At 34.1% G+C, this 25,381-nt stretch overlaps 1 protein-coding gene across 2 annotated transcripts in view; it reads right to left on the reverse strand.

Moving 5' to 3' along the window:
- Positions 1-8,847: 8,847 nt before the first annotated feature.
- Positions 8,848-25,381, reverse strand: part of CFH (complement factor H) — a 107,922-nt gene continuing 91,388 nt past the window's right edge. For both annotated transcript variants that reach the window (XM_054452254.2, XM_054452249.2), the window contains 7 exons: positions 19,690-19,872; positions 18,737-18,922; positions 15,590-15,763; positions 14,331-14,507; positions 12,755-12,931; positions 10,357-10,539; positions 8,848-9,241 (listed from right to left, as the gene is read on the reverse strand). In XM_054452254.2, coding sequence (XP_054308229.1) covers positions 9,039-9,241; positions 10,357-10,539; positions 12,755-12,931; positions 14,331-14,507; positions 15,590-15,763; positions 18,737-18,922; positions 19,690-19,872 — 1,283 coding nt within the window. In that variant the 3' untranslated portion in view covers positions 8,848-9,038. The remainder of the gene's footprint in view (positions 9,242-10,356; positions 10,540-12,754; positions 12,932-14,330; positions 14,508-15,589; positions 15,764-18,736; positions 18,923-19,689; positions 19,873-25,381) is intronic.

Consider the following 25,381-nt stretch of genomic DNA (forward strand, 5'->3'; position numbering starts at 1 on the left):
CTCTCCACCCTCATTCTCCCCCTAGTCCCGGTAACCACCATTTCACTATTTCTATGAGTCCAGCTTTTTTGGATTCCATGTATAAGTGCAATCATGTGGTTTTGTCTGTCTTATTTCACTTAACTTAATGTCCTCCATGTTTATTCTATGTTCTTGAAAATACAGGATTTCCTTTTTTCAAAGCTGAATAGTGTTACATTGTGTATATAGACCACATTTTCTTTGTCTATTCATCTGTAATGGATACTTTAGTTGATTCCATATTTTGGCTATTATAAATAATGCTATAATGAACATGGGAATGCAGATAACTCTTTGACATAGTGATTCCGTTTTCTTTGTACATGTATTCAGTAGAGGGATTACTGGATTGATCATATGTTCTGTTTTTCATTTTGTCACAAACTGTATACTATTTTCCATAATGGCTGTATTAATATGCATTTCCTCCAAAAATGTGCAAGTGTGCCCTTTTCTCCACGTGTTTGATAACACTTGTTTTTTTTTGTATTGTTGATAATAATACTTGTTGGCCATTGGTACGTCTTCTTTAGAGAAATGTCTATTCAGGTACATTGCCTATTTTTAAATTGGTTAATTCCTTTTTATTAGCCATTGAGTTGAGTTCCTTATATATTTTGAATATTAACCCTTTATCAGATATATGGCTTGCAAATATTTTTTCAACTCATGAGTTGTCTCTTCACTCTGGGCATTTTTTAATTTGCTGTGCAGAAGCTTTTTAGTTTGATGTAATGCAATGTGTATATTTTTCCTTTTGTTGCCTATGCTTGGGGAACCGATCCAAGAAATCATAGCCCAGACCACTGTCATGGATTTTTTTCTCCTTTATTTTCCTCTAGCAGTTTTATAGTTTCTGGCTTTACATGTCAGTCTTACTTATATTCTGAGTAGATAGTTTTATGCAGTGTGAAGCAGGGGATCAATTACATTCTTCTATATGTGAATATCTGATTTTGCCAGCAAGATGTACTGAAGAGACTATTATTTTCTCATTGTGAGTTCTTGTCATCTTTATTGAAAATATATTGAATTCTATTCTGTTTTATTGCTGGATACATCTTGTTTTATGCCAATGTCATGCTATCTTGCCTATGATAGCATTATATCATAATTCAAAATTTAGAAGTGTAATGCCTCCAGCTTTGTTCTTTTTAATCAAAATTACTTTGACCTTCGGGATCTCTTGTCATTTCATACATATTTTTGAACTGTTTTTCATTTTTCTGTGAAAAATAACATTAGAATTTTGAAGGGGACTGCACTGAGTCCTTACATCTTTTTGTGTAATATGAACATTTTAATCTTATAAAATCTTGCAGTCCATGAACATGGGCTATTTTTCTGTTTATGTGTGTCTTCTTCAATTGTTTTCATCAATATTTTATTGTTTATAGTATATGGATTTTTGAGATCCTTGGTTAAATTTACTCCTAATTTTATTTTTTGATGTTATCAGAAAAGGAATAGATTTTTAAATTTCTTTTTCAGACAGTTTATTGTTAGTGCATAAGAAAGAAAAAAGAAGCAAAATCTAAGAATGAAGAAAACAAGTGAAAATTAATATACAACTCTACGGATTTGGTAATAGGGTGAACCAGAGATAAGAAGTATTTTATGTCATTTTTGAAAAGAAAATTCACACTTAGAGTCAACTATCTAGGGGCAAAATAAACACAATGAAATTTTAGTTTTCACTTAGTAGTTTAACCAGTAATAGCAACGTTTCATTACACTTTTGACATTTTCATGAATCAGTCAGTAAAGACAAATGAGACAAGAATATATTTAATGATCATAAACACATAGAATAAATAAGATCTAGTTTTTGATAGCACAACAGGGTGATTATAGTCAAAGCTAATTTACTGCACGTTTTAAAATAAAAGGTATAATTGGATTGTTTGTAACACAAAGAAAGATAAATGCTAGAGATGTTGAATACCTCATTTACCCTGATGTGATTGTTACACCTTGTATGCCTGTATCAAAATATTTTATGTACCTCATACATACATAGACCTACCACATACTCACAAAAATGAAAAAATACATATACTAAAGTTGTTTTCACAGATGCATTATTAAATTTGAATTGTAAAATCCAGTGAGAACAACAAACTTTAATATTTTATTTATGTTTCAAAGATTTTACCACCAAAAATCCCTGAAAATAATTATATTTCCAAAGTATTGAACATTCTCATCTATTACCAATACTTCACGGTTCTTGAGTTCTAAATTTTATTCTGCTTTAAAAATAATCAGACTTTCTGGGAAAGAGGTATGATTTTGAATGTTGGGCAGAGGAAATATAAAGTGAACTTAGAACATGTTATGCTGAAAAAAAGAGAGAAATACTCAAATAAAATTAGGGCAAATGAGAAGCAATGAGGAGCCAGTTTCCAGAGATATCCAGATTGAATAAATCAAAATACATGACTCCAAGGTGATACAAACAACTACAACAAACAAAAAAACCTTTCTTTTTTTATAAAAAGACACATTTATATTTCAAAACCTAGAAGTAATATTTTGGTCCATTAACTTCCATTTTTATTGATTAATGCAATAATTTTTTTCACCTCTATAAAAGTATCATTGGCAAATACAAATTTTTATATTCATGTTGTACAACATTATTTTGATATACATAACATTTTAAAATGATTATCATAATGAAGCTAATCAAATATCCAATATCTCACCTTGTTACCTTTTGTGTGTATGAATGACGTCAGAACACTTAAGAACTATTGTCTTTGTAATTTCAAGTATATAATATATTATTAATAACTATAGTCACCATACTTTACCCTAGGTCTCCAGAAATTATTCATCTTATAACTTGCATCCTCTGCCTGACATCTCTCCATTTCTCCCACTGTGCAACCTCTGGTAACTATACTTCTACTCTCTGTATCTATGAGCTCAGGTGTTAGATTCCAAATATAAATGACATCATGCAGCATTTGTGTTTCTGTGTCTGGTTTACTTCACTTACTTAATATCTGCCATGTTTGTCAATGCTGTTAAAAAAGGCAGATTTGCCTTCTTTTTAAAGGCAGAATTTAATGTGTTCCACTGTATATATGCACCAAATTTTCTTTATTCAATCATCTTTGACAGAAACATAAGTTGTTTCCATATCATAGCTATTGTGAACAATCCTGCAAAAAACATGAGAGTGCAGATATTTCTTAGACACACTGATTTCGTTTTCTTTGTTTATACACCCAGAAGTGGAATTGCTGAATCATACGATAGTTCTATGTTTAATATTTTGAGGAACCTCCATACAGTTTTCTACAATGGCTGTAACAATCTACATTCCCACCCATAATGTACAAGTGTTTCCTTTTTTCCACATCCTAACCAACACTTGTCATGGAGCTTCATGAAATTATTGAAAAATTTATGGGGACAACACCCCAAAAGAAAACAGAAATTTACAAACAGATAACTCATTTTAGGCAGAGACAAGACAATGTTAAGGATGAAGCCTACAGCGGCAGACTAGCAACACTAATTTGTGAGAAAAAAATAATTTTGCTCATACCTGGATTAAAGAGGACTGATGATTAACAGCAGAATCAATAGTCAACACCATAATTAGTTCACCTTACAAATTCTGATGGAAAAATCAGTGTTAAAGCAAAATTTCCATTCAATGAGAGCCAAGACCATTACATCCAGATGAGGTGTAGTAGACAAGAGAAGAGTGGTTTTTTTTTTGAGATGGAGTCTGGCTCTGTTGCCCAGGCTAGAGTGCTGTGGGGCAATCTCAGTTCACTGGAAGCTCCGCCTACTGGGTTCAGGCCATTCTCCTGCCTCAGCCTCCCCAGTAGCTGGGACTACAGGCGCCCACCACCTCGCCCGCAGAATTTTTTATTTTTAGTAGAGGCAGGCTTTCACCGTGTTAGCCAGGATAGTCTCGATCTCCTGACTCGTGATCCGCACGTTTTGGCCTCCCAAAGTGCTGGGATTACAGGCGTGAGCCATGGCGCCCGGCCAACAAGAGAATAGTTTTTAACGGAAAGTGTATTAAACAAGTGGAAACAAGAACTTGAAACATTTTTTCAAAGATTTGTAACAAGAGCTGAAACATGAGTTTATCAGTATGATCCTGAATACAAAACATAATCAAAGCAATGGCATACCAAAGGTGGAAGTGGTCCAATGAAAGCAAAAGCAGGCCAGTCAGGAGTAAACATCATGGCAACAGTTTGTGAGATGGCCAAGCCATTTTACTAGTTGAGTTCTGGAAGGCCAAAAAGTAACATTTGCTTCTTAAGAGAATGTTTTGAGAAAGTTTTCAAAGCTTTAGCAAAAAAATGCCCAGGAAAACTTCATCACAGAGTCCTCCACCAGAACAATGCTCCTGCCCATTCCTCTCAACAGACAAAAACAATTTTGTGAGAATTTTTATGGGAAATCTTTGAGCATTCCTACATTACAGTCCTCATTTGCCTTCTCCTGACTTCTTTCTTTTGCCTAATTTTAAAAAATCTTACAAAGGGTACCCATTGTTTCAGTTAATTACGTGAAAAAGACTGATTAACATGGCTATAGTCCCAGAACCATCGAGTCTTTAGGGATGGACTAAATGGCTTGTATCACTGTTTTCAAAAGTGTGTTGAACTTGATGGAGCTTATGTTAAGAAATAAAGTGTATTTTAAAATTTTTCTTATTTTAATTCCATTTTCCATGAATATTCGGAAGTGCCTTTATATATGCATGATTTTATTTAGGAGCTTTTAATTCTGTCTGTGTATCTTTTTTGTGTCAGGACTAAACTGTTCTGATTATTATAGATTTGTAGTGCAATTTGAAACCAGAGAGCATGATAGTGTGCTGTCTCTTCCTTTCTTGTCTTGTAAGACTGCTTTAGCTATTTGGTGTCTCTTGTTCTATACTAATTTTAGAATTTTTTTTCCATTTCTGCGAAAGATGTGTTTAGAATATTGACAATACTGCATGGAATCTGGAGTTTTAGGTACTGAATAAAATTTTATAATATTGATTCTTTTGATCCTTGAAGACAGGACATCTTTTCATTTATTTGTGTTTTCTTCAATTTCTTTCATCAATATTTTATAGTTTTCAGAGTATGGAACTCTCATCTCCTTGCTTTGATTTAGTCTCAAGTATTTTATTATTTTTGATGCTATTGTAAATTGGATGTTTGTTTTCAATTTCTTATTTCAATAGCTTGCTGTTAATGTATAGAAATGTAACTGGCTCTGTCTGTAGATCTTGTACCCTGCAACTTTACTGAATTGGTTATTACTTTTAGCAAGGTTTGGTGAAGTCCTTGGGTTTTCCATGTATATAATGAGATCATGTCATCTGCAAACAGAGACAACTGTCTTCTTTTCCGATTTCCATGCCTAATAGCTCTAGCCAGGATTTCCAGCACTATGTTGAACAGAAGTGGTGAGAGTGAGCCTCCTTGTTTTTTTTTTCTGATCATAGATAAAAATGTTTTAACTTTTCACTCTTGAGTATAATGTTAAATGTGAGCTTGTGATATGTAGCCTTTATTGTCTTGGGGTAATTTCTTTTATGGCTAATTCGTTGAGACTTTTTATCATGAAAGGATGTTGATTTTGTTAAATGCTTTTTCTGTATCTATTGAGATGAATATACAATTTTTGTTTTTCATTCTATTAATTCGGTGTGGAACAGTAATTGATTGGTGTATGTATATTACATCCCAGATAAACATCCCCTTTCATTATGGCGAATGATTCTTTTAATGTGTTGTGTTCACTCTGCAAGTATTTTGTCAAGCATTTTTGCCTCTATATTCATTAAGAATATTGACCTATAATTGTTTTTTGTAGTGTCCATGTGTGGCTTTGGTGTCAGTGTGATTTTTGACCTCATATAATAAAACTGAGAGTTCACTCTTAAATTTTTGACAGAATTTGAGAAGGATTAGTGTTGATTCTTTAAATTTTTGCTAGGATTCCATCCGTCATGAAGCCACTAGTTTTTTGTTTTTTGTTTTTTTTTGATGAGAGACTTTTTATTACTTGTTCATTTTTCTTACTCATTACTGTTCTGTATTAATTTTGTATTTCATTATGTTTCAGTAATCTTGGTAGGTTGTAGATGTCTATGAATGTATCTGTTTCCATTAGGTTATCCAACAGTTATATGTTGGCATGTAACTGTTAATAGCGGTCTCTTCTGGTTTTTTGTATTTCTGTGCTATCAATTACAATGTTTCCTGTTTCATTTCTAATTTTATTTATTTGTTCCTTCTCTTTTTTAGTTCAGCTAAAGGTTTGTCAATCTTGTTTATATTTTCAAAAGCCAACTTCTAGTTTTGTGGATCCTCTGTTATTTTTCCCGTCTGTTTTATTTATTTCTGTTCTGTACCTTACTATTTTTTTCTTTCCACTAGCTTTGGGTGAATTTTTTTCTTCATTTTCTAGTTTCCAGAGATACAAAGTTACTTGCTTTATTAGGATCTTCATGGAGTCATTCATATCTCTAAACATCCCTTTATACTGCTTTTGTTGCATACCATATGTTTTTTAGTATGTTGCTTTTCCATTTTTGTTTTTCTCAAGATATTTTTAAATTTCCCTTTGAATTTCTTCATTGCCCCATTGGTTGTTCAGGATCATGTTGTTTCATTTCCATGTATTTGTGAATTTCCTAACATTTCTTCTGCTATTGTTTTCTAGTTTCATATGACAATGTTAAAAAAATTGTATGTAATTTCAACCTTTTAAACACTTTTTAAGACTTGTTTTGTGGCCCAACATATGATCTATATTGGAGATTATACCTTGTGTGCTTGAGAAGAATGTTTATTCTACTGTTGTCAAATGGAATATTCTATATAGGTCTGATAGGTCCATTTGGTCTAACATATAGTTCAAGTCAAATGTTTTTATTGATTTCTGTATAGACTGTCTATCCATTGTTGAATGTGGGGTATTGAAGTCCCCTACTATTACTGCATTGTTGTCTGTTTCTTCCTTTAGATGTATTAATGCTTGCTTTATAAGTTTCATTGCTCCCATGTTGAGTGCATATATATTTGCAATAGTTATAATCTATTTGTGAATTGACTCCTTTATTACTGTATAATGACTTTCCTTGTTTCTTTTTACGGATTTGACTTAAAATTCAATTTTAGTTAATGTTAGTATAGCGCCCCCCCCCCCCCCCCCGCTTTCTTTTGGTTTCCATTTACATGGAACATATTTGTTTATCCCTATGCTGTGCTATGGTCTGCATAGTAGTACCCCTTCAAAATTTGTATGTTACATCCTTATCACTATGGTGATAGTATCAGAAAGTAAGGACTTTTTAGGTGATTAGATCATGAGGATTCCACCCTAATACATTGGATTAGTCTTTTTACAAAGAAGAGTCACGGAACTCCCTTGCCCCTTCCACATTGTAAGGACATAGTAAGAAGGCACCATAGTGGGAAGGCACCAAAACAGGGAGCAAGCCCTTACAAGACATCAAATCAGTTGGTATCTTAAGCTGGAAAATCTCAGCCTCTAAAACTGTATGAAATAAATTTCTATTTTTTATAAACTAGCCAGTTTATGGTACTTTCTTATAGTGGCCCAAATGTACTAAAACAATTTAGGAATAAACGTATATTCCTAAGTGTTAACATTACTATCAACATAACTTGCTAATTATAACAAATGTCCTTTAGATTTTTGAAATCTGGCTTTCCTCAACTCAAGCAGTTTATCTAAATCAGGATCACTAACAAAGAGACAGCCTGAGTATGTAAGCCACCTGATTTTATACAATAAGAAGTAATAAGGTATCATTAAATAATATTTGTGTTGTATGATTGATATCTTTATTTTTCACACAATGGCTTCACCTCCTTTATGAGTTTAAAATGTTCCTAATCAAAAATGATTTTACCTAACTAGTGCTGATTAAAAAGAATGAATATAAAAATTACATTTCAGAATCTTACTATTGAAATTTCCAAAACTCTTCTACTCCAAAAATAGTTAAGAGGCTATTTGATGTTAAGATCATTACTGATGAAATCTTTATCATTCTCAAAATGCACTGCCTTGCTTGTTAGACATCATTATTTTAAAATAAATTGTGCTTTTGTTTCCAAAGTGATATATGTTAAAGGTAGAAAAATCAGAGAATACTGATATATACAAAATAATTAAACCATAACTTTTACCCCTACTATCTCTAAACACACACACACACACACACACACACACACATACATATACATATATATATATACACACACACACACATGTATCTATTGTTTTGAATTTTCTGGCAATATTTTTTCTATAAACATTAATTCAGGGCAAAAGTATCGTGTTTCTGTGTTTGCAAGTGAGTGCATGCAAGTGAGTATGTTATAACTGATACTGTATTTTTATTTTTTGTATGTTTATGTTGTAACATTTATATACCCAATTACGTTTTAATTCCTCCTTATGATTAGTTTGCATTATCATGTGTGCTAGATTGACATCTTGTAGAAGTATCTACATTTCATCAGTTTTGGTGCATTTATGTATTGATATCACTTTCGGTGCATTTATGTATTGATAAATAGTAATTACTTATATCTCATTACCAACATGAGTTAAGACTTGACTTGGTTTTTACATCTTTGTAAAGTGATATAATTTTGAAATCAGAGACAATGATATATTTTCCATTTACTGTAAAACAATGAGCCTCAGAAGCTATGGAGAAAGCTTTGAGAGATTTAAGAGTGATGAACAGAAATAAAGTCTGAAAAATTGCATCTAATTTCTTGCCACAAACATTTTATGAACTGGACACAAGAGTTAGTTTTCCAAGTTTTAATATGGTGCTTTTAAGAAGAGAGCCACCAGTCTCAGATTATAATTACATTTTCACAAATTAATCCAAAATTTTACCTATGAATAAAAAGGAGTAAAACAATACTTAAAAAATGAAATTGAGAACTGATTTAATACTAAAGTTCTGAATAAAGGTGTGCATTTTATGACTGATTCTATCTTTTTACACAAGTTGGATACTCCAGTTTCCCATCCCAACATGTTGTTCGCAGTGGGTGAGAACTTGGTGAAAGACGATGTCCGTATTTACACACAAATTCAACTGATTCACCTGTTCTCGAATAAAGTTTCTGTTTGGCTGTCCACCTTAATGTTATGTTATACTTTTCCATAATTTCTCGGGATATTACACATGCATCTGAAAATAAAAAACAGTAAACATAAAACATTAAGTAGTATGCAAATCTTCATAGACTTTCAGGTTTTCAAGTAGAATGTTATATGATGGTTCAGGAATTATTTCTCAAAACACTATCCAAACCGACTATGTAAAAACATCATATTGATTTAAATAAACTTAAAATGGTAATTGATGTGAAAATGAGGTTCTATGTTTAATGTATGAGAATTAGGGGTGTATTATCAATGATTCATTACATCAGTTGTCATTTTAGGATCCCTGCATTTTAGAACTTATCATTGCTGCTTTTGTTTGATTAAGATATTTGTCAAAGAGTACAAACTTTCAGCTATAATATGAATAAGAACTTGGAATCAAACATAGAGATCTAGTGATATTTAGAGCTAATAATATTGTATTGTTTATTTGAAAATTGGTAAGAAAGCAGATTTTAAGTGTCCTCACCACAAACACACACACACATACTCACACACCCACCTACACCCAATGGTAAGCATAGGTGATGAAGAATGTGCTAATTAATTTGTGGTAATCATTGTAGCATGAATATTTCAAAACAGCATATTGTCAAACATGAAAATATATTTTTATTTGTCAACTAAATGATTTAAAATAAAATATAAATATAAAGAGAAAAATTACTTTTTGTTGTTGTTTTTACTGAGACGGAGTCTCACTCTGTCACCCAGGCTGGAGTGCAGTGGCGCGATCTCGGCTCACTGCAAGCGCCGCCTCCCGGGTTCCCGCCATTTTCCTGCCTCAGACTCCCGACTAGCTGGGCCTACAGGTGCCCGTCACCATGCCGGTTATTATTATTATTTTGTATTTTTAGTAGAGACGGGGTTTCACCGTATTAGCCAGGATGGTCTCCATCTCCTGACCTCGTGATCTGCCCGCCTCGGCCTCCCAAAGTGCTGGGATTACAGGTGTGAGCCACCGCACCCAGCCCTAAAGAGAAAAATTTCTAAACTTTACTTTCTAACAGAAATATTTGGTAGGCAAGCATTGAGCAGAATGGTTGTTCAATAATCTGTGATTATTTTGTTACAAACAGCAAAATATCAGACTCATCACACTGATTTTCCCAGCCACGTGAATATTAAAGTACTTACGTAAGCATTTTGGTGGTTCTGACCATTGTCCATTTCTACATGTTATTCGCTTGTTACCCTCAAGTTGATACAAGTTCTGGCATTGGTACTCAACTGATGAAGCTGGAGCATATACTGACAACGGGAATGAAGTAATGTCCCCATTGTCAATAGGTGGAGGGGGCCCACATTTTCCTGTAGAATCTAAAAAACATCATTTCATCACTTGATTTATTGTGAGAGCAAATCAAAATACAAGTTCAAATAAGGCAAATGCAAACACAGCACTTTATATAATATATATATTATATATATATTATATAACAGTTTTGTGATTTCTGGTAAAAGAAATGAGTCCTAGAAGAAATTTTAACCCTTTAAACTGAAAGTAATGTATTTAAGTTCTTTTCTCCTTACCGAAAGAACACATAAAACATTAACAAAGATTGCTGCTTATAGTAGACCAGGATTAAGAAATGTCTTTCCGAATGAATACATGCTAAACATAGAAAACTATGACCAAGAAAGTTTCTTATTTCATATTCGAAAAATCCCATAGGAATTATAAAATGGAAAAGTATGACAAAAAATTTTTTAAAACACTGAATATCTTTAATAATACATTGGGAGCTGACAGACAAATAAATCCATGAACTTGAACATATAGCAATATAAATTACCCACCATGAATATAGACTGAAAACAAAAAACTGAACTGAGACATTCAGAAAAATACAACAACAAATGATGCAGATGCAGAAAAAGAAGAGAAAGGATATTGGGCTGGAAAAATGAATAAATAAAATGATGCCTGAAAACTTCCCATTTTGACCATAAGGCATAAACTTATATTTAAGAAGCTGAGTGAACTCCAAAGAGGATAAACACATTGGAATTTATACCAATATACATTAAAATAAAACTACTTAAAAAAAAAAAGAAAAAAATACCTTGAAAGCAACTAGACAAAAACTACGCTTTTCCTCGAGGGGATCAACAATTCCAATGATGGTGAGTTTTTCGTCTATAACCATATGGCACAGTTTTCAAGTGTTCAAAGAACTGTCAACTCCAAATATATCCAGTGACACTATCTTTTACAAGTAAAGGGGTAAATACAGACATTCTCAGAGAAAGGGAAACCAAGAGAATTTGTCTCCAGTAGACCTATGCCTGAAGATTAACTAAAGGAATTCTACAAATCAAAATAAAAAAGATAAAAGAAAGAGCTTGAGACTTTAGGATCCTGAAAAAATAGAACAATATAATGGATAAACAGAGGAGTCAATATAACAGGATATCTTTTTCCTCATAAGTTTTTTCAATTATGTTTGATATTTGAAGCAAGTGAGTTTAATATGGTGCTCGACGTATGCAGAGAAAATACTAGTGGCATTTATACTTACAACGTGGAGAGTATAAATGGATCTACATGAAAGTAAGGTTTCCATATTCCAGTTGTAGATTTAAATGTCAGTGCCAGTAGACAGTAATATATTATTACATATGTATAGTATTAGCTAGAGCAACAACTTTTTAAAAGGAGGAGAAAAGCTATACAAAGAGATACAATGGAAAACAACACCTATGAATCAAAATTAATCTCCTCAGTAATTTTCCCTACAGGGAATGGAGGAATAGGGAAATAGGACTGAAACCCAGAGGAAACAGACAGAAACAAATAAATGACAGAGGTTTAAGTCCTATATATCAATAATTATTTTAAGTGTAAATGGTCCAAGTACACCAGTTAACAGGCCATGAAAGGATGAATTGATATGTAAACAAGACCCAACTATATGCTGTCTACAAAAACTCACTTCAATAATAAACATAGGTAGTATCTAAGTAAAATAGTGAAAAAAAAAAACACAGAAAAACATTAATTTTAAAACAAAAAGGTGAGTAAGATACAATTTCCTTTTTTGGTTTCCCTTACTTCATCTCTATATATTAGAATGACCCAAGACTATGTGCTCGGACTTCTTTTTATAAATACAGTCAGTCACACACCTTTAAATATAATCCATATACTGAAGATGCCCACATTTATATCACAATCTATGATCTCTCTTCAACTGCCTATTCCATATCTTAGAATGCACATCACTTATGGCTGTCAAATGCACATAATGTATCTTTTATTACACGTATTCCTGAGAAGGAACTAAGTGTTGTAATGCTTAAAAAGTATTTTTTTTCAGGTTCCAACTCTTTTAATTTGGTCGAATCTTTCTCAAAAATAATATACCCTATTACTTGTGTTCTGTCCATAGGAAGAATTGAATTTTAAGCACCATCAATCATTTTATTTGCATTTGAAAAATCTATTAATAAAAATTACTTCATTTTATTTAAATCAACATATTTTAACCCTGCTATACTCCCCCAAAATGTTAAAAGAAATATAATACTCTACCTTTGCATTGAGGTGGTTCTGTCCAGTTTCCATTTAAACACATCACTTCTTCATCCCCAAACATTTCATAAGGGCTCCTACATTCGTAACGTACTCTCTCACCAGATGGATATTTACTCATCTGTCTCGACACTCTATGAGCATTTTGTACTGTAGGCGGATTCACACAGGAAGTGTCTGAATAGAAAAAAAAGAAGTGGTTCTACCTAGTGTTCATTTTGAGTAGCAAATCAACTAATACAGTTACAAATATATTTCAAGACGAATTTAAAATAAGTAGACAATCTCATCAAATATTTTGTTGATTTTAATAAATTTAAATGTAATATTGAGGAAAAGACATGAAACTATTTTTTGTAAGGTACAAGCTTTGGTGTTTTAAATTTCTTCTTCATCCTTCGCTAGAACACTGATAGACCTTTTTTTTCCCCTTCTGGAAGCCAGTGTAAACGAAAGTTTTCCTGGATATCTCTCTTTGAGTTTGAGTAAAACAAATATTACTAGGTCTATTTATTTAACATTAATTTATAAAATACAAAAAGTCAGCATAGATATGTGATATCAGATTTTTGTTTGCAATCATCCTCCTTATACATTTTAGCCTCTTAAAAATAAACACAAATAGGCATTTTCTTAGCGAATAAGCAAAGAATTAAAAACACATTTTGAAAATTACCCAAGTTAAAAGAGAGGAAGAATGGTTAATCAAAGGATCCAAATTGGAGATGTGGAAAAATAAAAGAAAATAAGTCTATAATAATAAAAATAACCTCAGATAATTTAATTGCCAATGATTAAGGATATTATGCTGAACAATGCAAAATTCATCAGAGAGTTTCAAATCCATGTGTAGTGAATAGACTATAGCAATGCTTCTCACTCAGAAGTGTAAATAGAATTCCCTGGAGGGGTTGGTAAAACAGTTTCAGGGTTCTATTTTGAGACTTTTGATTCCGTATGTCTAGAATGAGCTTATGGAATTTTATTTTCATTTCAAACAATCTCCAAGAAGATGATGATGCTACCGGCTTAGCGACCACACTTTGAGAACTATTGAGCTAAGATTAATCATCAAATACTCAGTTCCATCTTTTTATTTTTAGGCATATGACTACTTTGTCCTGCCCTAAAAACTTAATTTATGTCCATTTTAATGATGTTAGAGACAATTCTATATTTTATTGCCTAAGACAGTCTATATAAATAAATTGTACTTATATATTTATTTATTTTATGTTTATTTATTTTTTTGAGATGGAATCTCACTCTGTCACCCTGGGTGGAGTGCAGTGGCACGATCTTGGTCCACTTCAATCTTCATCTCCCTGGTTCAAGAGATTCTCCTGCCTCAGTCTCCCGAGTAGCTGGGACTTCAGGTGCATGTCATCATGCCCCACTAATTTTTTTGTATTTTTAGTAGAGACGGGTTTTCACCATGTTGGCAAGGCTGGTCTCGAACTCGTGACCTCAAGTGATCCACCCACCTCGGCTTCCCAAAGTGCTGGGATTACAGGCGTGAGCCACTGGGCCAGGCCCATGCATTATATAAATATATTTTTTAAATTCATCAAAGTACCTCTGCATGTTGGCCTTCCTGTCCATCTGCTATTAATGCATGTTACATTACTGGGTCCATCCATTTTGTAATATGTTGCACAAGTGTAAGTCACTTGCTCACCCGACTTATACAACTCCTTCTTCTCTCCCATGGGTATGGCATTTTCAAAGCTAGGTAAACTGAGACAATCTGTTTCTGAAAGAGGAAAAATATGTATTTGTTCAGCAAATCTTTAAAAATAGGTTACATACAACGCATGTAATGGATTCTAAAATAGCGATATATAGAATCATGAATACTGTACAACATTTTTCTTATAACTTGAGAAAATATATTAGCCATTTTGTCTTAATTACATTAAATTCTTCTAAATCTATTAAAAATACAAGATAGGAATGATATTAGAAGCCTGAAGAGATATTGGTAGCCGTAGCAATTGAGATTACACATTTTTTTGTTCACATTATTTTTTGTCCATACTTGCCACCTGATATGGTTAGACTTTGTGTCTTCACCCAAATCTCATCTTGAAAAATAATCCCCAGGTGTTGAGAGAGAGACCTGGTGGGAAGTGATTGGATCATGGTGGCAGTTTCCCACATGCTGTTCTCATGATAGGGAGTGAGTTCTCACAAGATATGATGATTTAATAAGTGTTTAGAAGTTCCTCCTTCGCTCACTCCTCTCTCTCCTGCCACCTTGTGAAGAAGGTGCCTGCTTCCCCTTCAGCGGTAATGGTAAGTTTCATGACACCTCCTCAGCCATGAGGAACTGTGATCAATTAAAATTTTTTCTTTTATAAATTACCCAGTCTCAGGAAGGTCTTTACAGGAGTGTGAAAACGGAATAATACACCACCTATGTTGTGTGTGTATTTCCAAATTTTTTGCTTGTATCAAATGTGAAATACTTATAATAATTTTTAAAAATATTTCAGAAAATGTACTTATAGGGAGATTGTTGATAAACTGACAGAAGATTGAATAATGTGGAGATTGATGAGTAGAGGTAGCTGTGCCCTAAGAACAGAGATAAGAAGTCTGAGAATATACATCAGAGGATGCTTAAAGTTCACACAAGATGATGTGAAAATGAACCAATTTGTCTTATAATGTCAAATGTTTTAATTACTACAGCTATAATTTCCCACAACAGTCCAGAATATTCAAGAAAACCTTATGAATTTCTAGAGTCACTGTTTACTTTCTTATTGGCACCATTTATACTTTGAATGAAGAATATTTATCATACATATAATAAAATTCAATGCACCATACTTATGCACAATGGAGGGTAAGACCATTTTTCTCCTAAGCATTTTGCAATTGCAGGCCCATCAATTCCAAAACCATCAAAACATTTGTACGTAACTTCTTCTCCATACTGATAACTGTCTGACATGTGAGCTACAACACCATGAGAAATCTCAGGTGGAGATTTACATGGAAGGCCTAAAAAAAAAAAAGAATGAATTCAGGTTTCACTAATTCAGAAATTTAATTTTATGTGCCTGTTTTTATATTAAGTAGTTTTATTTGAAAATAAACAATACAGGAGCTACTATGACGTCACAGAGAAGTACACAAATGTTTTCTAAAATGAGCCTTCTGGTGTCTGTCTCTCTATCCGACTGTCACCAACTGAAGAAGGACTTGAAACTAAAAATAGCAATACATTTCAGAAAGAGATCATCTATGCCTGGTAAGCAATGCCTCTGTAAACTTACTAGTGATAATAAGATACACATCGAGGGTTAACGATTCCAGGTAAAACATAATATATTGTAGGAAATCAGAAGGGGCATTGTGGGAAGCATGTAAAAGAAGTTTTAAAACATAGTGGCAAAGCAAACATGACAACTTGCAGAACAGGTTTGGCTGTGTCCCCACCCAAATCTCATCGTGAATTGCAATTGCCATAATCCTCATGTGTTGTGAATGGGACCTGGTGGGAGAAAATTGAATCATGAGGGCGATTATTCCTCTGCTGCTGCTCTCATGATAATGCATGAGTTCTCCTGAGATCTGATGGTTTTATAAGGAGCTTTTCTGTCTTTGCTTTGCACTTCTCCTTCCTGTCACCATGTGAAGAAGGACATGTTTGCTTACCCTTCCACCATGGAAGGGTTTCCTGAGGCCTCCCAGCCATGTGGAATTGTGAGTCAATTACACCTCTTTCCTTTATAAATTATGCAGTCTTGGGTAGTTCTTTATAGCAGCATGATAACAGACTAATACAGTAAATTGGTACTGCAGAGAGTAGGATGCTGCTGTAAAGATAACCAAAAATCTGGAAGCACCTTTGGAACTGGGTAACAGGCAGGGGTTAGAACCATTTGGAGGTTCTAAGAAGAAGACAGGAGAATGTTAAAATGTTTGAAACTTCCTAGGGAGTTGGAGAGCTCAGAAAACAAGATGTGGGAAAGTTTGGCACTTCCTAGAGGCTTGCTGAATGGCTTTGACCAAAATGCTCACAGTGATATGGACAATGAAGTCCAGGATGGGGTGGTCTCAGATGAAGATGAGGTGAGGAACTTGTTGGAAACTGGAGTAAAGGTCACTCCTGCTATGCAAAGAGACTGGTGGCATATTGCCCTGCCCTAGAGATCTGTGGAACTTTGAACTTGAGAGAGATGATTTAGAGTATCTGGCAGAATAAACTTCTAAGTGGCAAAGAGCTCAAGAGGAAGCAGAGCATAAAAGTTTGGAAAATGTGCAGCCTGTAAATGCAATAGAAAATAAAACTTCGTTTTTCTGGGGAGAAATTCAAGCCTGCTGTAGAAATTTGCAAAAATAATAAGGAGCCAAAGTTAATCACCAAGACAATGGGGAAAATATCTCTGAGGCATGTCAGAGGCCTTCCTGACACTCCCGCCCATCACAGGCCCAGAAGCCCAGGAGGGAAAAATGGTTTGATGGACCTGGATCAGGTCCCTGCTGCTCTATGCAGCCTCAGGACATGGTGTCCTGTATCCCAGCTGCTTCAGCTCCAGCTGTGGCTAAAACGGGCCAACATACAGCTTGGTCCATTGCCTCAAAGGGTGAAAACCCCAAGCCTTGGTGGATTACACGTAGTCTTGGGCCTGTGGGTGCACACAAGTCAAGAATTGAGGTTTGGGAACCTACGACTAGGTTGCAGAGGATATATGAAAATATCTGGATGTCCAGGCAGAAGTTTGCCACAGGGTGGAGCCCACATGGAGAACCTCTGCTAGGCCATTGAGGAAAGGAAATGTGGGGTCAGAGCCCTCACACAGAGTCCCCACTGGGGTACTGCCTTGTGGAGCTGTGAGAACAGGACCACAATCATTGAAGCCCCAGAATGGTAGATCCATCAATAGCTTGTACTATGTTCCTGGAAAAGCCACAGACACTCAATGCCAGCCCATGAAAGCAGCCAGGAGGGGGACAAAGCCACATCTGCACAAGGCTGTGGGAGCCCACCTCTTGCATCAGTATGACCTGAATGTGAGACATGGAGTCAAAGGAGATAATCTTGGAAATTTAAGGTTTAATGACTGCCCTATTAAATTTCGAACTTCCATCAGGCATAAGCCAATTAGTTTCAGCCATTTCCTCCCTTTTGGAATGGAAGCATTTATCCAATGCCTGTACCCCCATTGTATCTAGGAAATAACCAACTTGCTTTTGATTTTACAGGCTCATAAGCAGAGAGGACTTGCCTTGTCTCAGATGAGACTTTGGATATGAACTTTTGAGTTAATGCTGGAATAAGTTAAGATTTGGAGGACTGTTAGGAAGGCATGATTGTGTTCTGAATTGTGAGGACATAAGACTTGGGATAGGCCATGGTGGAATGATAGGATTTGACTGCATCTCCAACCAAATAACAATTTGAATTGTAGTTCCCATAATCTCCACGTTTTGTGGGAGGGACTCAGTAGGAAGTAATTGGATAATGGGGGCAGTTATCCCCATGCTTCTGTTCTCAGGATAGTGAGTGTGTTTTCATGAGATCTAATGGTTTTATAAGGGACTTTTCCCTCTTTGGTCAGAACTTCTCCTTCCTGCCATCATGCGTTTGCTTCTCCCTCCACCATGATTATAAGTTTCCTAAGACCTCCTCAGCCATGCAGAACAGTGAGCCAATTAAACTTTTTTTTGTATGTATAAATTATCCAGTATTGGGCAGTTCTTTATGGCAGCATGAGAATAGTACAGATAGGTTTAATTTCACTAGATATTATTTTTTAATGCCGGAATACGAAGTGACTCTATCATGAACAAATAAAATTAACATAAATAGAATAGATTCAATCATGCAAAAAGTATTTTAATGGTATAATATAAAAATAATTTTATATATGCAGTAATCTCAATTATTCTTTCCCCTCACATTGATAACAAAGATTATTTTTATGAATTCTACTATAAACAGAAATTGAGTATTCATATTGGCCTAACCTTCACACTGAGGTGGAGAACTCCATTTTCCCATGTAGCATGTTGTTTCATTTTCTTCAGATAGCCTGAAACCACCTTCACAAGTATAACTCAATTTAGTCCCATGTGCATAACTTTCTTGTGAAGACCTGGATGAATTAATGGTTCCATGTTCTATCTGAGGTGGTTGTGAACATGGAATTTTTTCTAAATGAAGAATGAAAACCAAAGGGTCAAAAACAAATAAAATACTTAAATTGAAATATAAAAGTAAATACTATTTTGGATTTTAAAGTGAGTATAATTTGAACAAATAAAATTATTTAAAAACAAAAACATATTAGAAACTCGCAAAGATATATTCCTCCACCATATCTATGTTACCATCTTCTTGTTCAGTAATCCTCTTCATTCATGTCTTGTTCATCATGAGGATTAAAATATGCATGAATGGAAATGTTATCTGACATTTACATAATATTCCAAAGATTTTGGCTGTATTTTGTTCAAAAAACTGAAAGAGTGTTGATTGATTAATGTGCCTAGGTCCTAATTTATTTTGTCAGGATAAAGTAATAGACATAGAGAAAGAACTTCTCTCTTTTTTTTTTTCTTTTTATTATTATTATTATTATTATTGTTATACTTTAGGCTCTATGGTACATGTGCACAACATGCAGGTAAGTTACATATGTATACATGTGCCATGCTGGTGCGCTGCACCCACCAACCCGTCATCTAGCATTAGATATATCTCCCAATGCTATCCCTCCCCCCTCCCCCCACCCCACAACAGTCCCCGAAGTGTGATGTTCCCCTTCCTGTGTCCATGTGTTCTCATTGTTCAATTCCCACCTATGAGTGAGAATATGCGGTGTTTGGTTTTTTAGAACTTCTCTCTTGTTTACACGAAGCACAAGAGAATATTAACCTCATTTGAAAGAATTATGTAAAACAAATTATACACTACTGACCAACACAGAGTGGTATTGACTGCCATCTTCCATCTTTGCATGTAATTTCTTCTCCTTCCTGAATTAGATAATTTTCTTGGCAAAGAACAGATACTTTTTCTCCATCCTGATAATTCAATGTGGTTGTCATATTGTGAGAATTGGGAATCTGAGGTGGAGGTGGGCATAATTGTATTTGTGCCACTAAAAAATATTAAAAATATAATTAATTTTATAATAAAAAATTAAAAATAAAAATATTAAAATTAGGCTTTTTGATTAAAAGTAATTTGTATGATTAAAATAGAATAAATAGAAAGCTCAATAACTATGTTTCATAAATTATCACATATTAATTATGATGTTTTTGTATGCAAATATTATACTTTTCAGCTGTGTAACAGTCACATTAAACAATAGAACTTTTGGCTTGTATTCTCATAGACTTTCTTGTAGTTTTTTCACACATTCTTTGTTTAATAAATTTTGCATAATTTATGTAATATTGATTTTAATTATTTTGAGCCTTTAGAATGTTTTAATGGAATTACACACTCTTAATTACATGCATTAAATAAAAATGGATATCTATAATCAAATGTATTAGGATTGGATTAAAACACTCACGAATTTTCTGCCAATGGAATCTGATTAGCCAGAAGTAGAATTGTATTTAGTTAATAATCAATTTGGTACTGACACTTCACCAATATAAGCATTAAATATAGTCACTAGTGATTTATAGTGTGCTATTTAAAACTTGAAACTCCCCTAGAGCTTTTATTTACTAGCTTACCTGTACTGTTTAGGGATATTTAAATGGATGTTATGCACCCAGTTTAATGCATCGCACAGCCTGGCTTTAGTTATATAATCACATATAAAGACACCTTTGTAAACTCACAGCTAAGCTCCTGTTAAACTGCAATACATCAGCAATATCTTATTTTTTCATAATATGAAAATGAAACATGTTCTGTTTGACTGACGGAGGAGTTTGGAAGCATCTGGGAGCATTCAGCATTCTATAATCCCTTGATTTTGCTTTCTCCTATCATAGTGTATGCTCTACTTCACCTAAAGCTTTATGTAATCATACTCTAGGAAATCATGGCAATGATTTCAAGTGTCTGACATTTTGTTATCAATTCAGGGAGGCGTTTGGGTGAATAAAACTTCATTAAAGGCTATTGATAATGTCAAGTTTTCTTTTTTCGCTTATGATAAAGTATTTCATATTTATCAAAAGTATTTTGCTTATTTCTGTTTTTCAATATTTTAACATGTTTTTAATATTCTCATCAATTTATTTTTCTTAAGATTAATGATCAGCTATTTATGCTTGAATGATTCTTTCCTTCTGTTTTTGTTGGGTGTATGTTCCTGTCTACCTTCTAGATTGTAGTACCTGTTGCTTTTATTTTTTTTATTTGTTTTTTCTGATGCATGTTATAGTGCTAAATACATCTCTGTTTCAGCTGTATCCCATTGATTTTAATGTGTACCACAATCATTATTATTTAATTTAAAGTATTTTCTGATAGTAAACAATTGAGAAAGAGATTATTTAACATTTTGTGACATGGCAAATAAATTTAAAGAACATTGTGACCCAGTATAGCCTAATTCTACATTTAGTGTGTATGCATATTTTTGTTTGTAAATAGAACCATCAGCAAGGTAGACTATGTGCTGTGCAATTAAAAAACTGAGTGTTTCAAAATATTGAAATTTTCCCAGTATTCTTTCACAACAGAATTAAATTAGAAACCAGCAAAAATCACTTCTCTAGAAAAAAACAAATATTTTGAAATTAAACAATAAACTTCCATGTAATTGATCATCAACAGACAAACCACAAGACAAATGAGAAAATATTTCAAATCAAATAAAAGTGAACTCTCTTTCTCTATCTCCCGACACACAGAACATACACACACACACACACACACACACGTGTGTAACATTTTGGGACACAGATAACGCAGTGCTTAAAAGAATAGAGCTTTAAAGTTTTATATTTTCAAAGTATGATAGTTTATGACCATGTTTTCATTTTTCATCCTAAGATTGAGAAAAGTGAAATTAAAACTGAAGTCATCAGAAGGAAGAAAACAGTAAAATCAGTGAAGAAGAGAAAACGGACAAAGAAACACAGAAAAGGGAGAAAATTAGCAAAGCTAAAATCAGTAAAATATAAGAAAACTAAAAAATACAGAGCAAATGGAGAAAATTTAAAGGCATTACAATTGGTTTTTGAAAATATTAATAAAATTGAGGACAAAGTAAAAACAATGATCAAGATTTAAAAAATGATCAATATTGAGGATGAAAGAGGGCAGTGACATCAGCAAGATGCCAGTATAGGAAGCCACCACTCTCCCTTCCCCCCACAGGCACACTGATTCAATGACGATACTGGAAACAATTCCCTTTATGAGAAGTCAAGAAACCAGTTCAGAGCCTCCTGCAAGCCCCTAAAGTAAACAGAGACCAATATATTTTGGCTGCTTCTCCCTCAGAGAGGAAATATAAGAGTGAACTAAGTATTTATCATCCTAGCGTTTTGGGGAGCATCCTAAAGTACTGGTTTCTCTCTTACTTGTGTAGGAGCACGTAATGATACCTGCAATACTCTAGTTTCCTGGGAGTAAAATAAAGAGCTAGATAGGGGGTGATGTCAGCAACATGGCAGAAGTGGAAGCTCCTGACTCTTCTTCCACCCAAGAATGTCCTAAACAAACATCTATTCATGAATGAACTCCTTCTGAAAGAAAATCAAAGACCAATAAGGGGACTCCTACTTACCAGGCAACAAAGAAAACATTCACATTGAACAAGTAAGAAAAGTTGCAACACAATGGGGCATGGACCCCGCCTTGTTCACTGCACCACACAATTAGAAAAGGAATCTCAAAAACCCAATTTCTCCTTGTGGAGAAGAGTTTTTGGATCTCACATAAAGCATCCAAAGTTTAAGTTTCCTGTGTTTTGGCCTTTAATTCACTAATTTTGGAAGCAGAGGAGATTAAACACATGAGAGTCTCTCTAGATCACAGGAAAAATGGTGGTATGATACAAGTGCTGAAGAGCTTCCAGAAACTTCATTCCTTAATAGCAGTTCAGAGAAGGGGCTGAAAAAACAGTCCCCTGTTTCTCCCGAGAAGGAGTTTTATGATATATTCTTCCTGTGGCTACTTGGAGGTCTGAATTCTAAAAAACTTGCAGTCTGGATTCTAACGAACTTGCATCAGGCACTTCTCTAGCCGGTTCCCGTGGCTGACCCCAGTGATATATCCAGGTACATTAATCACTCTTAGAACAAGTTTGTCCACACAAACTTGAGTGCCCTAACTTTTACAACTTTCATTCAGGGACTGTATCCTAAAGCTCTTAGTTCTGGGAGTAGAGGGCACAAAATATATCCAGAGTCTATCTAGACCACTGAAAAAAGAAATGGCGTTTTATATGGGTGTGTAAGCACTTCCAGGAGCTTCATTGCCCAAGAGAAGTGCAGCGAAAAGGTTTTTAAAATGCAGCTCCCTGTTTATCCTCAAAAAGGTTTGTGTCATCCATCAAGTGCTACAACCTTTACAGTTACCTCCAAAAGGACTCCTCTTAAAACTCTTAACTGTCACAGCAGATATTAGAAAAATACCAGTCTCCATAGATCATAAAGAAAATAGGTGGTCTTAAAATGCTATGTAAAAACTCCAGGCGCTATGCCAAATTGGAGCAGTGCAGAAAAGGGAAGAGAAAGTTCAATTTCCATTTCTCTGTCAAAAGGGCTTAGGGCACATACTTCCACTGGCCACTTAATGAACTGGCCTCTATCAAGCTTGCACAGGGCATCTAATGACGCAAACAAACAATAATATTCCCTCAGCCAAAGCCAAAGTTTGGCACTTCATGAGTCTCGCCCCAATGATAAATTCAGATTTATCCATTCTTCCTGGACCAAGTTTAGCCATGCATTCAAATGTCATTACTTCTATAGCTCCAACTCAAGAGATTGTCTCCTTAACAAACTCACACTGGGAGATGATAGAGATTTGCATTCCTGAAAGGCCCTACATCACAGAATACAAAAAGCTGGTAATACAATGGACTCATTTCAAGCAGACACCTCTTCAGGATCAGAGCATGCAGCCTGAATATTAGTACAAGTATTAGCCACAGATTCTTTACTTGGTGTAATACAGAGAGAGAGTGGGAGATAAACACGCACATTCATTTTCACTATGAAAATAGATAAGTAAGTAAATACACAGCCAAGTCTTCAATATTTTCAGCTACATCTAGACAGCCTGATTCCTAACTTATTGGTCCCAGGTCCTGAAAAGATGTGGCACATTCTAACCTCCAGGGGACCACCAAAAATAAGAGACAGCAGTCTGCACAAAGACTTGAGAGGCATATGAAAATCTCTGGCTGGAAAAATTAGTGAGATCTTTCTCCTATATGAAGCCAGTCTGATAAGACTGAGAAAGGCCATTGTCTTATCTATTGCATAGAAACACTGTGAGTTAAAAAAATAAAGAAACAAGATAACATACTCCAAACAAAAGAACAAGATGAGTCTCCAGAAATTGACCTGAGGGAAGTGGATATAGGTGTTTTACTCAAGAAGGAATTCAAAATAATGGTCATAAAGATACTCACTGAGACCAAGAGAGCAATGCAAAAACAAATTAACTACTTCAACAAAAAGGTAGAAAGTATTTTAAAAATACCAAACAAAAATCACAAATTTGAGAATACTATAACTGAACGGAAAAGTTTTAAAGAGGTATTCATCAGCAGACTAGAAGAAGGAGAAGAAGGAATTAGTGAACTTGAAGTCAAATTACTGAAAATCACCAAATCTGAGAACCACAATAAATACATAAATAAATAAAAGTGAAGATAGCTTAAGATCCAGATGGAATACTACCATGTGGAATAACGTATGCATTACCACCATGTTAAAAATAGAAAGAAACACAATGATACAGAAAATATATTAAAAAAAAAGATAGAAAACTTTCAACAACTGGGAAAGAAATAGAAACCCACATCCAGAAATCTCAAAGGAAATCAAATGAGTTTAATAAAAGATAGTCACTTTAAGACATAACACAATCAAATTATCAAAAGTTATAGACAAAGTATTGAAAAAAGCCAATGAAAAGTGAATGGTTACATAAAATGGAATTTCCACAAGACTATCAGTGGATTACTCAACAGAAACCTTGCAGGCCATAAGGAAGTGGAATGATATACTCAAAATTCTGAAAGAAAATAACTGCCAAGTAATAATTCTAGATTCCACTATTCTGTCTTAAAAACAAAGGAGTGATAAAGGCTTTCTGAGATTGAAAAAAGCTGAGAGAACATAAGGACACTTTTCTGCCTTACAAGAAATGTTTAAAGGGAGTTCTTTAAGGTGAAAGAAGAGGATGCTAATTAGTAACATGAAGATGTTAAAGTATAAAACTTACTAGTAAAAGTAAGTACAATATGAAATTCAAACACTTTAATACCGTAATAGTGATGGGTAAATATAGCTAGCATAAAGGTTAAAAGGCAAAAGTGCTAAGAACAACTAAAGCTAAAAACTTTGTTAAGAGATACGAATTATTGAAAGATGCAAAGTATGTGATCAAAGAGAAAACATGGGAGGAGCAGAGTAAAATTTAGAGATTTTATATGTAATCAAAATTCAGTTCCTATC

Source organism: Pongo pygmaeus, chromosome 1 (genome assembly GCF_028885625.2).
Source record: "Pongo pygmaeus isolate AG05252 chromosome 1, NHGRI_mPonPyg2-v2.0_pri, whole genome shotgun sequence".
Classification (NCBI taxonomy): Eukaryota; Metazoa; Chordata; class Mammalia; order Primates; family Hominidae; genus Pongo; species Pongo pygmaeus.